General features: G+C 40.5%; 1 protein-coding gene across 2 annotated transcripts in view; it reads right to left on the reverse strand.

The window, feature by feature from the left end:
- The window catches only part of CCDC91 (coiled-coil domain containing 91), a 165849-nt gene that overhangs the window by 43894 nt on the left and 105310 nt on the right, over nt 1-16645 (reverse strand). For both annotated transcript variants that reach the window (XM_040545004.1, XM_040545006.1), the window contains exons 11-13: nt 7623-7715; nt 7381-7449; nt 5575-5751 (exon numbers count right to left, since the gene is read on the reverse strand). In XM_040545004.1, the coding sequence (XP_040400938.1) occupies nt 5575-5751; nt 7381-7449; nt 7623-7715 (339 nt within the window). The remainder of the gene's footprint in view (nt 1-5574; nt 5752-7380; nt 7450-7622; nt 7716-16645) is intronic.

Raw genomic sequence — 16645 nt, forward strand, 5'->3', positions numbered from 1 at the left:
ATAAGAGTAATGACAGAAGAAGGCAAGCCATTTCTTGGTAGAGGTAACAAGAAAATTTTTGTAAGAAACAACATTCTATGTGAAAGACCATCCTCCCTAAAGAACTTGCACTCATTAATCAGAGATTAAAGAGCTTAACTTCAAACACACTATATTTTTATATGAGAGAACTTTGGAAATCTCAAGAAAAATCTGCATTTTACTTAAGTGAATGTATTCAGATCAGGTATTTGAAAAATGAACCTAGTTCAAAGGAGAAATCATCATATATTGTAACTAAGAGAAATCATTCCTGTTACTATCAAAGTTGTCAGAGCTACTCAGTATTAAAAAATTGAATTAACTAATGCCACATCAAGAGCAAGATACTTAGTAAAGGAGAATTAATCACAACGTTCCCCAATAACTCAGCATCATAATAAGAACATTATACTCCAATACTCCAATACCATCAATCATTTGATCAGCTAGCATCCTAATCTGAAAAAAACTGCCCTTTTGAGGGCCTGAATTTCTTCCTCAGAAAAGCAGTGATATCACAGTATACTTAAGATTTTATCTGAAAGAATGCATTAATCCACACTAAATTACTAACATTATCCTGCCCTGTGATAACTTTAAAGGCATATCAAAACCAAGAAGAAAGTCCAGCAGAACATTCCACAGGGAATATAAACCTAGCCTGAGTCATTACATTAACTTATTCCTCCACTCTCCCATCCTCAAGACATTTTACATGCTCCCCAAATCCATAAAAATAGATCCTTGGCTGACCTCACACAACCAGCCATGGGACCCATTCACCCAAAAATGTTCAGGATACCTCAGAACTCTCCTTAAACTTCTTATTCTATAGACAGTAGGTTTTGTTCAAGACACACAGATTTCCACAGTAAATTACAGGACACAGAATTATCTGCCTTAGGGACATCACTAAACAGCACATGAAATTAATAGCACATTGTTAATTCCTCCTCCTATTAATCTCTTCAAATTCCACATGCTATAAAACTGCAGTCTTTTTCTTTACTGTAGTACACAACTACTTTATTGCTCATAAGGGAGACTTTCTGTTAACAGCTCCTCTACACCACTGTTAACGATTCTTATTCTGGGTAGTCTAAATGATTCCTATTGTAACAAAACCATGAGCAATGTTTCTTAGTTTAAATTTAGCTTTGAAGTCACCTGCTTATCTTTTTGTTGTAAAGAGCTTGAGTGCTTGAAGGATTATCATTATAGCTAAATTACTACCTTGAAAACTGACATCTTATCTGTTGATAACTTTACATTCAAAAAACTAAACCGGCTACATACAAAGTAAAGTCATTTTATTTACACTAGAAATGTAAGCAACACAGATGCAGAGTATAATAACGGCTTTGCACCAAAGGATAACTTGCTGAATTTAGTTAGGTATGAGATGAATATTTCTGTTAAATACTTGAAAGGGTAATGTAAAGTTCTGTTAAATACTGGAAAGGGATCTGTTTCCAAAGAGTATGATATGCTATTTTACTTCTGTTTACTTCAAATTCAAAACTAGTTGTTGTTGTTGTTATTCAGGAGACCTTGTTAATTAAAAAATACAGCAACATATGATTCTAACATCTGTATGAAACATATCTTTAATATGTTTCAATATCTTCAATATATCTGAAGAATTTTCAACAAGTAGGCCACCAACAAAACAGACTGTTCCCCCAAATATTTCCAACAGCAGAGACTACAAAATTAACTTTTGGAAGAGTAATTTAGCTGCTATTGTAGTATACTTAATTTGTAATTCCTGATGTCCAGTTAAATACAATACTGGCAATTGAGAGGGAATGTCTTTCTTAATTTGTGTTGTGATATACAATCGTCCCTACAGTAGCACCTCTCTAAGAAATAACTCTAGAAACACTTCTAGAAACACTTCTGGCTTGTTAATGTTTTAGGTTTCCAATTTTGATAACCCTCTTTATTTTGTACCTGCTCAATTTTTTGTCTTAGAAAAACATCTTTTTCTAAGAGAGACAATGGAATTCCATGATAATAAGGAATAGATGTAACTTCTGCCCCCTTCTTGGCAGGAAGGGGTACCGAGAGGACACGGAAAGCCCACCTGATTAACACGTGGCTCAGAGGCTGGTGCCAACACAGAAGTTTTGGGTTTTTTGACCCTGGGGCGCTTTACTCGGCACCCGGCCTGGTGACCGCAGACGGGTCCCTGTCTCCAAGGGGAAAACGGATCCTAGCCCAGGAGCTGGCAGGGCTCGTTGAGAGGGCTTTAAACTAGGAAAGTAGGGGGACGGGGCTGAGATAAGTCTTGTTGGAGCTGTACCAGGGGGAACAATGGCAAGGCCGGGGGAGAAGGTAATGGCCCGACTGAAGTGCATCTACACTAATGCATGCAGCATGGGTAACAAACAAGAGGAGCTGGAAGCCATCGTGCAGCAGGAAGGCTATGACTTGGTTGCCATCACGGAAACGTGGTGGGACCACTCTCATGACTGGAGTGCTGCAATGCCTGGCTATAGGCTCTTCAGAAGGGACAGGCAGCACAGAAGGGGTGGTGGTGTGACTCTCTATATTAGAGAGTGTTTTGATGTTGTGGAACTTGAGGCTGGGAATGATAAGGTTGAGTCCCTATGGGTTAGGATCAGCGGGAAGGCCAACAAGGCAAGCATCCTGGTGGGGGTCTGTTACAGACCGCCGAACCAGGATGAGGAGACGGATGAGGAGTTCTACAGGCAGCTGGCAGAAGTTGCAAAATCATCAGCGCTTGTTCTCGTGGGGGACTTCAACTTCCCAGACATATCCTGGAAGCACAACGCAGCCCAGAGAAAGCAGTCTAGGAGGTTTCTGGAGAGCGTGGAAGATAGCTTCCTGACGCAGCTGGTTAGAGAGCCTACCAGGGGAGGTGCCCCGCTAGACCTTCCGTTCACAAACAGTGACGGACTGGTGGGAGATGTGGTGGTCGAGAGCTGTCTTGGGCAGAGTGACCACGAAATGGTTCAGTTCTCTATTCTTGGCGAAGTCAGGAAGGGGACCAGTAAAACCGCTGTATTGGACTTCCGGAGGGCTGACTTTGAGCTATTCAGGACACTGGTTGGCAGAGTCCCTTGGGAGGAGGTTCTGAAGGGCAGAGGAGTCCAGGAAGGCTGGGCACTCTTCAAGAAGGAAATCTTAATGGCTAAGGAGCGGTCTGTCCCCACGTGCCCAAAGACGACCCGGCGCGGAACTAGACCGGCCTGGCTGAACAGAGAGTTGTGGCTCGAGTTTAGGAGAAAAAGGAGGGTTTATAATCTTTGGAAAAGAGGGCGGGCTACTCAAGAGGACTATAAGGATGTTGCGAGGCTGTGCAGGGATAAAATTAGAAAGGCCAAAGCTCATCTGGAGCTCAATCTGGCTACTGCCATTAAAGAGAACAAAAAATATTTTTACAAATACATCAACACAAAAAGGAGGACTAAGGAGAATCTCCATCCTTTACTGGATGCGGGGGGAAACTTAGTTACAAAAGATGAGGAAAAGGCTGAGGTACTCAATGCCTTCTTTGCCTCAGCCTTTAGCGGCAAGACCAGTTGTTCTCTGGATACCCACTACCCTGAGCTGGTGGAAGGGGATGGGGAGCAGGATGTGGCCCTCACTATCCACGAGGAAATGGTTGGCGACCTGCTACAGCACTTGGATGTACGCAAGTCGATGGGGCCGGATGGGATCCACCCGAGGGTACTGAGCGAACTGGCGGAGGAGCTGGCCAAGCCGCTTTCCATCATTTATTGGCAGTCCTGGCTATCAGGAGAGGTCCCAGTCGACTGGCGGCTAGCAAATGTGACGCCCATCTACAAGAAGGGCAGGAGGGTAGACCCGGGGAACTATAGGCCTGTTAGTTTGACCTCAGTGCCAGGGAAGCTCATGGAGCAGATTATCTTGAATGTCATCACGCGGCACTTGAAGGGCAACCAGGCAATCAGGCCCAGTCAGCATGGGTTTATGAAAGGTAAGTCCTGCTTGACGCACCTGATCTCCTTCTATGACCAAGTGATGCGCCTGGTGGATGAGGGGAAGGCTGTGGATGTGATCTACCTTGACTTCAGTAAGGCTTTTGACACCGTTTCCCACAACATTCTCCTCAAGAAACTGGCTGCTTGCGGCTTGGAGTGGCGTACGCTTCGTTGGGTTAAAAACTGGCTGGATGGTCAGGCCCAAAGAGTTGTGGTGAATAGAGTCAAATCCAGCTGGAGGTCGATTACTAGTGGAGTCCCCCAGGGCTCAGTGCCGGGGCCGGTCCTCTTTAATATCTTTATCGATGACCTGGATGAGGGGATCGAGTGCACCCTCAGTAAGTTTGCAGATGACACCAAGTTAGGTGTGTGTGTCGATCTGCTCGAGGGAAGGAAGGCTCTGCAGGAGGATCTGGATAGGCTGGACTGATGGGCTGAGGTCAACTGTATGAAGTTCAACAAGGCCAAGTGCCGGGTCCTGCACCTGGGGCGCAACAACCCCAAGCAGCACTACAGGCTGGGAGATGAGTGGTTAGAAAGCTGCCTGGCAGAGAAGGACCTGGGAATACTTGTTGATAGGCAGCTGAATATGATCCAGCAGTGTGCTCAGGTGGCCAAGAAGGCCAACAGCATCCTGGCTTGCATAAGAAGCAGTGTGGCCAGCAGGTCTAAGGAAGTGATTGTCCCCTTGTACTCGGCTCTGGTGAGGCCGCACCTCAAGTACTGTGTTCAGTTTTGGGCCCCTCAGTACAAGAAGGACATGGAGGTGCTCGAGAGAGTCCAGAGAAGGGCGACGAAGCTGGTGAGGGGTCTGGAGAACAAGTCTTACGAGGAGTGGCTGAGGGAACTGGGGTTGTTTAGCCTGGAGAAGAGGAGGCTCAGGGGACACCTCATCGCTCTCTATAGGTACCTTAAAGGAGGCTGTAGAGAGGTGGGGGTTGGTCTGTTCTCCCACATGCCTGGTGGCAGGACGAGGGGGAATGGGCTAAAGTTGCGCCAGGGGAGGTTTAGTTTGGATATTAGGAAGAACTTCTTTACTGAAAGGGTTGTTAGACATTGGAATGGACTGCCCAGGGAAGTGGTTGAGTCACCATCCCTGGAGGTCTTTAAAAGACGTTTAGATGTAGTCCTTAGTGATATGGTTTAGTGGAGTTCTTGTTAGTGTTAGGACAGAGGTTGGACTAGATGATCTTGGAGGTCTCTTCCAACCTAGACGATTCTGTGATTCTGTGATTCTGTGATTCTTTTCCATGTATATACAAAAGTCACATAAACCATCTACAATGTAGGTGCCAATATCTGAGCTAGTTGTCTTGAGCTCGTTTTGAAGTCATTGGAGAAGAACAGGCATTTACAGTGCACAATTAATCTCATTTCAATACACACGCCTGAAAAGGTCACAGTAGTTAATTTTCTGAATGTGCCAAATTCTCTCTATACACAGTCTAGATGAAGGTAAACCAAGAAGATTGCAGTGCATTTCAAATATCACAAAGGTGCAGTGATAAATAATATATCAAGAAATACTACCACAACATTACAAAGACATTAAGCACACTGAGCAAGTCCAAAATGTACTAACTTGATTATGTTTTCTTTGCTCTTGCATTGCTTCTCGAACAGCCTGGGCAATTTTCTCTTTATGTCTGTCACGTTCTGTTTCCCACATTTTTCTTTCTTCTTCATGAATCTTCTCCATATTTCTCCTTTCCTCCTCTACTGCTTTCAGAACAGCCTCCTGCACTATTTTTTTTTCAGCCTTCAAAAGAAGCAGAAATAAATGATGAAAATAGCCAACATGGGTGCAAAACTCATATGTATTACTTCTTTTAGTGAGATTAATGAGTTGGCAAGACATGAAACAAATATTTATACTTCTAAACTATGAACTTAAGTCTATCTTACAGTGCTACTAAGCAGGTATTACCACTGGACAATGACTTGGCAGTTACGGAATTAAAGAGTTGCAAGCACAGATCTTAAATCCCCACCTAGTGAATACACTGTATCATAATTAGCTTGATTAATGTGAACACAAAAATCATGGAGCAGAAACCATGTTAGCGTAGGTGATATTTAATCGCACATCATGGACCTCCTACAGGAGGCTCTTATCTCCAAGTGTTTAACAAAGTCCAAATGCAGCCTGAACACTGTCTTTGTCAAAGTATCCAAAACATACTTAAATATGTCTTCCATCCCAAAGCTCCTTAGCTACACAAGCTAAAAGAAACACTGTTCACCTTTTTTTTTTTTATAATGTTTATATTCAAACATTACATGAAATCTTCAGAAGAAACACATTGAATCTGAAGTAACAAGGACAATGCACAGCTCTATATGTGCTGAACCATTCACAAATATATTTATCAGAAAGACAATATGTCATTGCATAACATCTACAAATAAATAATGTCAGGCTGAAGGTCAAAACAAACATTGGCTGGAAACCCCCTTCCACATTTTAATGAGCTTATAGGTCAGTGCAATGTCCTTTGGTGGTGATCTTGGAACTACTCAAGTAAAGTTACAAATGGTAATAAATATTGGGTTCCTCAAATACCTACACTTACTAATAAAATGGTTTCTTGTAGTTCATTGGAACCTGTTTGTTTGTTTTTTTTTATTTGACATTTACAAAATATAATAAAAATGTAAGCAAAAATAAAAAGGCCCTATTAAGATATTTTATTATACACTCATTTTTCCCCTAGATATCAATCACCTAACATATGGTTTTTGTGTTACTGAATGTTATTCAGAGAGGTGCTCAGACAGCATGTGTATACCACATATGAAGATACACATGACATTCTACTATAGCCTAACCAACTGTGCTAGCTAACATACATTGCTCATTTTCCCAGATCATTACAAACAACTGAAATTTTATACTGGATTCTATACCAGTATTAGAAATTAAACCTAGTTTGTTGAAATGTTCATATTTCCAGGTGATTTCAAATATCTATCCTCATTGAAAATCACCATATTTAACAGAAGTTAAATAAGGCACAATGCTAACTGTCTTAAGATCATCAATTGACTCTTCCACCTAGTTCTTCAAATGAAGAGATATTGATGTTGTTAATTGAAAGACCATGAAAACAGATATTTAGGTAACACCAACAACTGAACTGCAACATTCTGACTTGTAATAAATAAATTCAGAGGCTAACTTAAATAGAAGAAAGTAGGTTACATAGACTATCTCTATGAAAGCATAAGATACAGCAGATGTATTAATCCTTTCTAGATCTAGACTTTCATTTAAACACAGATGAGAATATAACATTTGACAAATTTGGTTATGAAATGACTTGCTGAACTTGGCATTTATGACACATATATAATCTACAATGAACATTTACTACTTAACAAGAGATACCTTCATAGCAGCTGCCACAGCTTCCTTACTTCTTTCTCTTTCTTCATCCAAACATTTGTCCAGCACTTCCTGTGAATATTATGAAAAATTAAACTGCAATACACAATAGAGGAGTGGCTAAAAATCATTTCAGTCTATTGCTTGAGAAAACTTCCTTTTCCTGTCAATAACTGTGACAAGATCATTCCCCACAAATTCTACGGAGCAGACCAGATTCCTTTTTTTGTAAATAAAAGCAGTACCTTATGTTTTTGCGACTGTTGCATCAAAGCTTCTTCTATCTTTTCTGATAAGACTTCCTTCTCTGCTTCCAAAATGTCAAGAAGTCTCTGATGCTACTGGGAGAAAACATCCATATTATTTTAACAATAGTCTGCTAGAAAAACAGATGAGAAGAATTAATCCAAGAGACATAGGTTTACTGGTTGCTTATAAAAAAATATCGAAATTTAGATTCAATTAAATGAAATATACAGTGCTACTTTAATTGATTTGATGACAACAGAAACTCATGATAATTAGCTTCCTGATTATCTAATATTTCCTTAGAAATAAAGCAACACTTCTTACAAAGTTTATAAGGATGGTCTAAACAATCACACATTTTAAATTTAAAAATGGAGAGTGTACCACCTCTGAAAAATGTAGATGGAGGACTGGTAACAACAGAAATGGAGAAGGATGAGGTACTTAACAACTTCCTTGCCTCAGACTTCACTGGCAGTCAGGCTTCCCACATCCCTCGAGTCCCCGAATTTCTAGGCGGGGGCTGTAAGCGAAGAGCAGATTCGGGACCTCCTGATGCAACTGAACAGCTACAAGTCTATGGGGCCTGATGACATCCATCCCAGGATTCTGAGGGAATTGGTTGATGTAGCTGCCAAACCACTGTCCGTCATATTTGAAAAGTCATGGCAGTCAGATGAAGTCCCCAGTGACTGAAAAAAGGGAAACATCACTCCCATTTTTAAAAAGGGTGGAAAGGAAGACCTGGAGAACTACAGACCGGTGAGCCTCACCTCTGTTCCTGGCAAGATCATGGAACAGATCCTCCTGGAAGCAATGTTAAGGCACATGCAAGACCAGGAGGTGATCCGAGACAGCCAGTATCGCTTCAACAAAGGTAAATCACGCCTGACCAATCTGGTGGCCTTCTATGATTGAGTGACTGGATAAGTTGACAAGGGAAGACTGACCGATGTCATCTATCTGGACTTCTGGAAGGCTTTTGACACAGTCCCACATGACATCCTGATTTCTAAACTGGAAAGATATGGATTTGAAGGGTGGACCATTCGGTGGATAAGGTTGAAGGTCGCACCCAGAGAGTAGTGGTCAATGGCTCTATGTCCAGGTGAAGGCTGGTGACAAGCAGTGTTCCTCAGGGGTCTGTCTTGGGACTGGTGCTTTTCAATATCTTCATCAATGACATAGATGATGGGATTGAGTGCACCCTCAGCAAGTTTGCAGGTGACACCAAGCTGAGTGGGGCAGATAATACAACAGAAGGAAGGGATGCCATCCAATGGGACCTGGACAAGCTGGAGAAGTGGGCTCACATGAACTGAATGAGATTCAACAAGTCTAAGTGCAGGGTGCTGCACCTGGGATGGGGCAATCCCAGGCATGAGTATAGACTGGGAGAAGAACCTACTGAGAGCAGCCCTGCGGAGAGGGATCTGGGGGTTCTGGTAGAAGAGAAGCTCGACAAGAGCCAGCAGTGTGCACTTGCAGACCAGAAGGCCAACTGCATTCTGGGCTGCATCAACAGAGGGGTGGCCAGCAGGTCAAGGGAGGTGATTGTCCCCCTCTACTCTGCCCTTGTGAGGCCCCACTTGGAGTACTGCATCTAGTTCTGAGGCCCCCAGTACAAGAAAGAAGTGCACCTGTTAGAGCGAGTCCAGAGAAGGGCTACAAAGATGATTAGAGGACTGGAGCACCTCTCCTATGAAGAAAGGCTGTAAGAGCTGGGGATGTTCAGTGTGGAGAAGAGAAGGCTCTGGGGAGACCTCATTGCAGCCTTTCAATACTTACAGGGTTCTTATAAAAAGGATGGAGAAGGACTCTTTACTCGTGTAGATAATGATAGGACAAGGGGGAATGGTTTTAAACCGAAAGATTTAGATTGGATGTTAGGAAGAAGTTCTTTACTCAGAGGGTGGTGAGACACTGGAACAGGTTGCCCAGAGACGTTGTGGATGCCCCATCCCTGGAGGTGTTCAGGACCAGGCTGAATGAGGCCCTGAGCAACCTGATCTAGTGGGTGACATCCCTGCCTATGGCCGTGGGGTTGAAACTGGATGGTCTTTGAGGTTTCTTCCAACCCAAGCCATTCTATGATCCTATGATTGAAACAGTTCATTTAAACAGCTGCAGAATTTAAATTATGTTTGTACTACACCTCTCATGTATACATATAGCAGAAAGCAAATATATATATTTTTTTAGCCATTCATGATACCATGCACTTTAAAAGCCAGGGGATGACAGCACATGTGAATGCTGCTTCTAGTTTTCTTGTAATCTGAAACAGGTTTCAGGGAGAGAATGAGTACTGAAATAAAGTGATTCAGTAGTCTATATGTAGCTGTATAGTCTGTCACTGTTTCTAAACACAATCCATTTATCTGCTTTTCAGTAAACCAAGTAAAGCAACTGAAATACGTGCATTTTGTCTATAAGAACTAAGCTGTTTTCCAGAGCTAAAAAGTATTACTGGAAATTACTGATGGTATGTATTTCTCAAAAGATAATTAACAGCAAATCAGTGTATTTTATTACATGTTATTTAAGAGATGATTATAACTTTAAAATGAAAGTATAGCATCAATAAAACACAATATTTTACAAGATCACGAAAAATAAAGTGTAACATTTATTTATATGAATAAAATTGTATGCATAGAACATAACACTTCTACATAAACACTTTTGAAGGCAAATACCCCTTTCACCAGCATTACTAAAAACCTGCCTTTTCAGTTTCATTAACTTTATTCCTTTCTAATTTTAAGTGTCTCCAAGGGCACTTAGAAATACATTACTGAACTGCAATAATATGTTCTGGAAAATATTTTTACATTTGAAGAATAGAATAGAAAAATTTTAGACTGCTTTATAAAATAAAACACCTATCTGCCTTTCCAGGATAAACATGTAAAGAGGCATTTCCTTATGAATTTACTTAAAATTGGTCTGAATGGAGCAGACACATTCTAATGGAAAACACCTGTCTAAGAAGCAGTGAAATTCACTGGTTATACTAAATAACGTGTAACTAACTTTTCTTGTGGACTTATCTTCAGACATTATATTTAATTATCAGGGCACTTACACAAACTTTTTTTCCAGTAACTCAAAGGTGAAAAAATAAATGATTAATTTTATTAGCTAGATGATATCTGTTGTTCTTCACTTGACTGTGCAGATGACAGATCTGTTACTTCACATTAATTTGAAAGAATGACACAACAGAAGACAAACACATGCAAATATTGAATCAGATACTTGCCACAAATCAAAGTTCGCTGGTGTTAATTAAAAGAGTTAAATTTTATTGGTTTCAGTTAAGAATCATAGAAAGATTCTTTAAGGAGTACTTGCTAGAGAAAATCACCTCTACTTTTAAAATGCCTAAAAGAGAACAGCAGTCAACACTTTCAGCAAGGTTAGAATTCCTAATGCAACACATGCTAGTGCTTAATTTCAACTTAACTGACCATCAGAGTTTGAAGTTACATATGAAGACTATTTCAATTTGCCATAGTGGACCAACTTCCGTATGTATTTTACAACATTATCCACGGGATCACAATTTTCAGCCTTTAAACTTCAGTGCAGTTTTAGAAATTTTATTTACGTATGTATAAGAAAACATACAACCTGGAAGTTCTGAGACAATCACAGAATCACAGAATCATCTAGGTTGGAAGAGACCTCCAAGATCATCTAGTCCAACCTCTAACCTAACATTAACAAGTCCTCCACTAAACCACATCACTAAGCTCTAAATCTAAACGTCTTTTAAAGACCTCCAGGGATGGTGACTCAACCACTTCCCTGGGCAGCCCATTCCAATGTCTAACAACCCTTTCAGTAAAGAAGTTCTTCCTAATATCCATCCTAAACCTCCCCTGGCGCAACTTTAGCCCATTCCCCCTCGTCCTGTCACCGGGCAGACCAACCCCCACCTCTCTACAGCCTCCTTTAAGGTACCTATACAGTGTAATAAGGTTGCCCCTGAGCCTCCTCTTCTCCAGGCTGAACAATCCCAGCTCCCTCAGCCGCTCCTCGTAAGACTTGTTCTCCAGACCCCTCACCAGCTTTGTTGCCCTTCTCTGGACTCTCTTGGGCACCTCCATGTCCTTCCTGTACTGAGGGGCCCAAAACAGAACATAGTACTCGAGGTGTGGCCTCACCAGAGCCGAGTACAGGGGGACAATCACTTCCCTAGGCCTGCTGGCCACACTGCTTCTTATGCAAGCCAGGATGCTGTTGGCCTTCTTGGCCACCTGAGCACACTGCTGGATCATATTCAGTTGACTATCAACCAATACTCCCAGGTCCTTCTCTGCCAGGCAGCTTTCTAACCACTCATCTCCTAGTCTGTAGCTCTGCTTGGGGTTGTTGCACCCCAGGTGCAGGACCCAGCACTTGGCCTTGTTGAACTTCATACAGTTGGCCTCAGCCCATTGGTCCAGCCTATCCAGATCCTCCTGCAGAGCCTTCCTACCCTCCAGCAGATCGACATGCAGAGATTTGCACTGATACTATATAGAACACTTTAGGTTGGATATTAGGAGGAACTTCTTTACTGAAAGGGTTGTTAGGCATTGGAATAGGCTGCCCATGGAAGTGGTTGAGTCGCCATCCCTGAAGGTCTTTAAAAGATGGTTAGATTTAGAGCTTAGTGATATGGTTTAGTGGACGACTTGTTAGTGTTAGGTCAGAGGTTGGACTAGGTGATTTTGGAGGTCTCTTCCAACCTAGATGATTCTGTGATTCTGTGATGTCTACACAGAGAGTGGAGACAACTAATGTCTATTCTCCCTGCAGATGGAGTAGAGACCTTCACTATAATAGCCTTCTGTGCGACTCTAACCTAACTACACACACGTTTACTTTTCATAACCCTATGGTAGACCACAATCCTGAAAAATACAGAATTTGGGATCAACGCTTTTATTATACGGAAATTTCAAATGTTATAATGTTTAATACATCTCTGAAGGAATAATTTATCTGCTTTGCTGCAAAGAAGATTGAACAACTATATCCAGAGATTATCTGTACAAAACAGCAAAATGTTACACCAGCCAGCTGCTATAGCAAGGAGGAGTTGAACAATACATGGATGTAACTGTCAAATTCGATCAGTTCCGTGGAGAGACAGTACACCAAGCAAAAGGAGAGGTTGACAGCAGTATAATGTAAATCATTATGCTTCTTTTGGAAGTAGAAAGGGAAATACAATATACCACTTTTCCTCACCAACATCTACAAAAAAAAAGGTTGCCTAATGAGTAAGGATAAAATAAATAACAAAGCTGCTGTAACTGCCATTTACAGTATAATCACTTTTAGTTTAGGATCTCCTATTTCCTTAGTAGATTAGAAAATCTACATGCATTGCATTTTGAGTTTTATGGAATTCACAGAAACGTGAACATATAGACATGTTTTTTCATAGAATAATAGAATCATTAATGTTGGAAAAGACCTCCATGATCATCTGGTCCAACTATCCCCCCCTACCACCAACGTCACCCACTAAATCATGTCCCTAAGGACCAGGTCCAATCTTTCGTTAAACACCCCCAAGGGACAGTGACTCCACCACTTCCCTGGGCAACCAGTTTCAATGCCTGACTACTCTTTCTGAGAATAAATGTCTTCAAAATTCCAACCTAAAACTCCCCTGGTGCAACTTGAGGTCATTCCCTCTTGTCCTGTTGCTAGTTATCTGTGAGAAGAGGCCGACCCCCAGCTCCCCACACCTTCCTTTCAGGTACCCATAGAAAGCAATGAGATCTCCCCTGAGCCTCCTCTTCTCCAGACTAAACAACCCCAGTTTCCTCAGCCGCTCCTCACAGGACTTGTGTTCCAGGCCCTTCACCAGCTTTGTAGCCCTTCTCTGGACATGTCCCAGGGCCTTGATGTCCTTCTTGTACAGAGAGGCCCAAAACTGAACACAGTACTCGAGGTGTGGCCTCATCAGAGCTGAGTACAGGAGGACAATCACCTCCCTGATCCTGCTGGCTACACTATTCCTGATACAAGCCAGGATGCCGTTGGCCTTCTTGGCCACCTGGGTACACTGCTGGCTCATACTCAGACTGCCGGCTCATGTTCATGTTTCAAGATGTTACAGGCAAGTATTACAATTTATAAGTACATTTATAATGCTATAAGATAATGACTTCTGGCATATTTCAGTGCAACTTCTTTTACATTACTTAGCTTCCCCATATCTCATGGAAATATAGATTATAATTTGATCAAGATTGCAAGCCTGTTGTGAATAGCTTGGCATGTCCTTTCCTATTATAAGCTAAATGTTTATTCATGCGGAATAATCCCTCCATAAATGGTTACCTTCATATCTTAACTTCCAGAAGTTCATGTATCATTATAAATGTTGCAACAGCTGTCCATACAACCCAGTAAAGCAAATTCTGTTGTACTAGAGCTGAAGAAATATCTTGAAGAAATGGTTACTTGGCCTCAAAATTTGTATTTGGCCTACCAGTTTTATTTTTCAGAGAGAAACATACTTTCAGCTATTACATTACATAAATTATATGAAAAGAAATAGGTAACTGGAAATAGACAACGTAGAATAAAATAGTTTGAACCTCTTTTCCCTGAAAAAGGCCTAGAGTCCAGAAAATCCATATAGCATAGTTAGCACAGGCACAACAAAATTAAAGTTGCCATTTTGCATTTACTAAGTAATTTAATTACTTATCAAGAACTTTTTCCCAATGCTGTGCCCCACAGTAGTATTAACCCTTACACAGAGCCATGGAATCTCCTTGAAAGCTGTGCCTATTAAAATGAGGTAAAATGACCTCAGTGATATTATTAACCCATTATATATAAAAGAATGCACCACCCTAAAATCCTTTTTACTGAAGCACATTTGGGTATGTAGGTATTTTTCGATAATCTAAACAATTCCTTATACTATGCATGACCCTCAAGCAGAAAGTGTGTGAAGTTATAGTTAACAAAGTTTTCTATGCATTCCTTTTTCTGACAGTGATCAAGGAAATTTTAATTATCTCTGTATCACGACACTATTCTTTCAGACTTTGAAAAAAGCAGTAATACAAGGCAAATGATTAATGAATGTATGCATAGAATTCCAAGCTGATATTTTAAATATGTCTGAGCTATGAGAAAGCTACCATAAGTAACTCTCTAGAACTTGTCACTAAATTTGGACAACTAGTTTCCTACCTAAGATTTTAAAATAATCCATATACTTTCCAAGCAGAACTTATTATATAGAAGCATTAATTACATTAATTTTCTAGATGTGTGCAGAATGACTTTGGACTCTGGTACTAAAAGGCCACACTGAACGTTTTATACAGTCAGTGCTTCCTAACTTGATCTTCTTTCAAATGAAATTATTAAAGGGAGTTGAAGGTTAAAAAACACAAACTGTGAGTTTCATTTCAGCACATACACAGTTGAGAGCTTGTACACACTCTTGTATTTTTAGCTAACAGGAAATAACAATGTTCAAGATTCATTCAGTTGGCTTGTAGATTTTTGTTCAAATACAGTAAAGGCCTGTTAACAATAAAGACCATTGGTGCATTAAAGATTACTGAAATAAATGCCTGTAGCTAAGCAAACTTGTCTCATAACTCCCTTCTCTTCTCATAAGGAATAAAAGCTATAGAAGGATGCAAGTTGAATGAATCTCATTCAACATCTCCTTGTTTCCACAGCTAAGAATTACAGGCATGTTCCCCTCTCTGTTAGACAACATTAGCTGAATAAAGGAAGATCACTGAGACCTAAGACACGAATCAGAGCTATTAATTAAAAATGCATTTCCAGGCATTGTAAAGGACACTTTCTCTTAGGCTTACCTGTATGTTAAGTTGGAGATCTCCTAGTAATCATACCTGTTAAGGGGAAGTCTACTGGTAATTGTAATAAATGGTAATAAACAAAACTAATAAAACCATTCGACAAACAGTGATCAGTCTCCTGTAAGTAGGCTAATGAGCACATCAGAACTAACATTCCTATGAAAAACAATCTGTTCTATTCCAGATTTCCTGGTAAAGTTATGACGGATATGCACTTATGGAGCCTTACCTTTGGGGAAACAAAACAAAACAAAACAAAAAAACACACTACCTAATCTGTCTAGACTGTGAGACTGTCTAGAGTTTTTAAATGGAAGTCAAAGTGAGGTTTTTCCTTTGTTTATCAACAATCCATGGACCAGAAAATAGGTAAGAAAATACTACATATGTTTGGGTTTTCAATGCAATTAACCATCTGTTATTAAAGAAATATATCTTATTGATTCTCTGAGAAAACTGCAGAAATAGAAATTGAAGAAAAGTTATGGCTACACATTATATAGAGAAGAAAGGAGGGGAAAAAAAGGGTGTGAGTGTGTCCTGAACTCGGAATATAGTGGATGAATTACTGAGGCCAAAAGAAATCTCAGTGAAAACTCCCCTTTAATGGAATGAAAGTTTTAATGGAATAAAAGTTTTCAGACCATGTAAGTTTGCTAGGTTGCATGTTCATATTGTGCGTGTAAGCTATACAGTATGCTATGCAGAGACACTGAGCCAACTCTAAAAACCTTAAGACTAGGTACCTCAAATAGTATAGCTGATTAATGCACCACTTTGCCTGAAAAGCTCAGTCACCTTATCTAGTCCCCTTTCTGACAAAGCTATCATTTGCATCCTTTTATTCCTTAGCTGGGAGTTACAGGGTTCAGAGTGTAAAATTCTGATGTGCAAAAATTCTTAAGACTAGAATTTTAGTGGGATGTGATGGCCCAACATATAATAGTGTTTTCCAATTAAAAAAAATAAAAATAAAAAATATCACTTTTAGGAAAGTGGTATTCCAAAGTGGAGAGAAATACTACCATTTCTACCCTACTCTCTAGAAAGTAGGGAGAGGTCAAGAAAAGTCTTTGAAAATCAACTTGAGACAAAAGGCATTCAAAAATAGGTTATGTTTTTCCTCCCTGAAATAAGTTCTCTGGGCAATACTTCCA

Source organism: Cygnus olor, chromosome 1 (assembly GCF_009769625.2).
Source record: "Cygnus olor isolate bCygOlo1 chromosome 1, bCygOlo1.pri.v2, whole genome shotgun sequence".
Taxonomy (NCBI): domain Eukaryota; kingdom Metazoa; phylum Chordata; class Aves; order Anseriformes; family Anatidae; genus Cygnus; species Cygnus olor.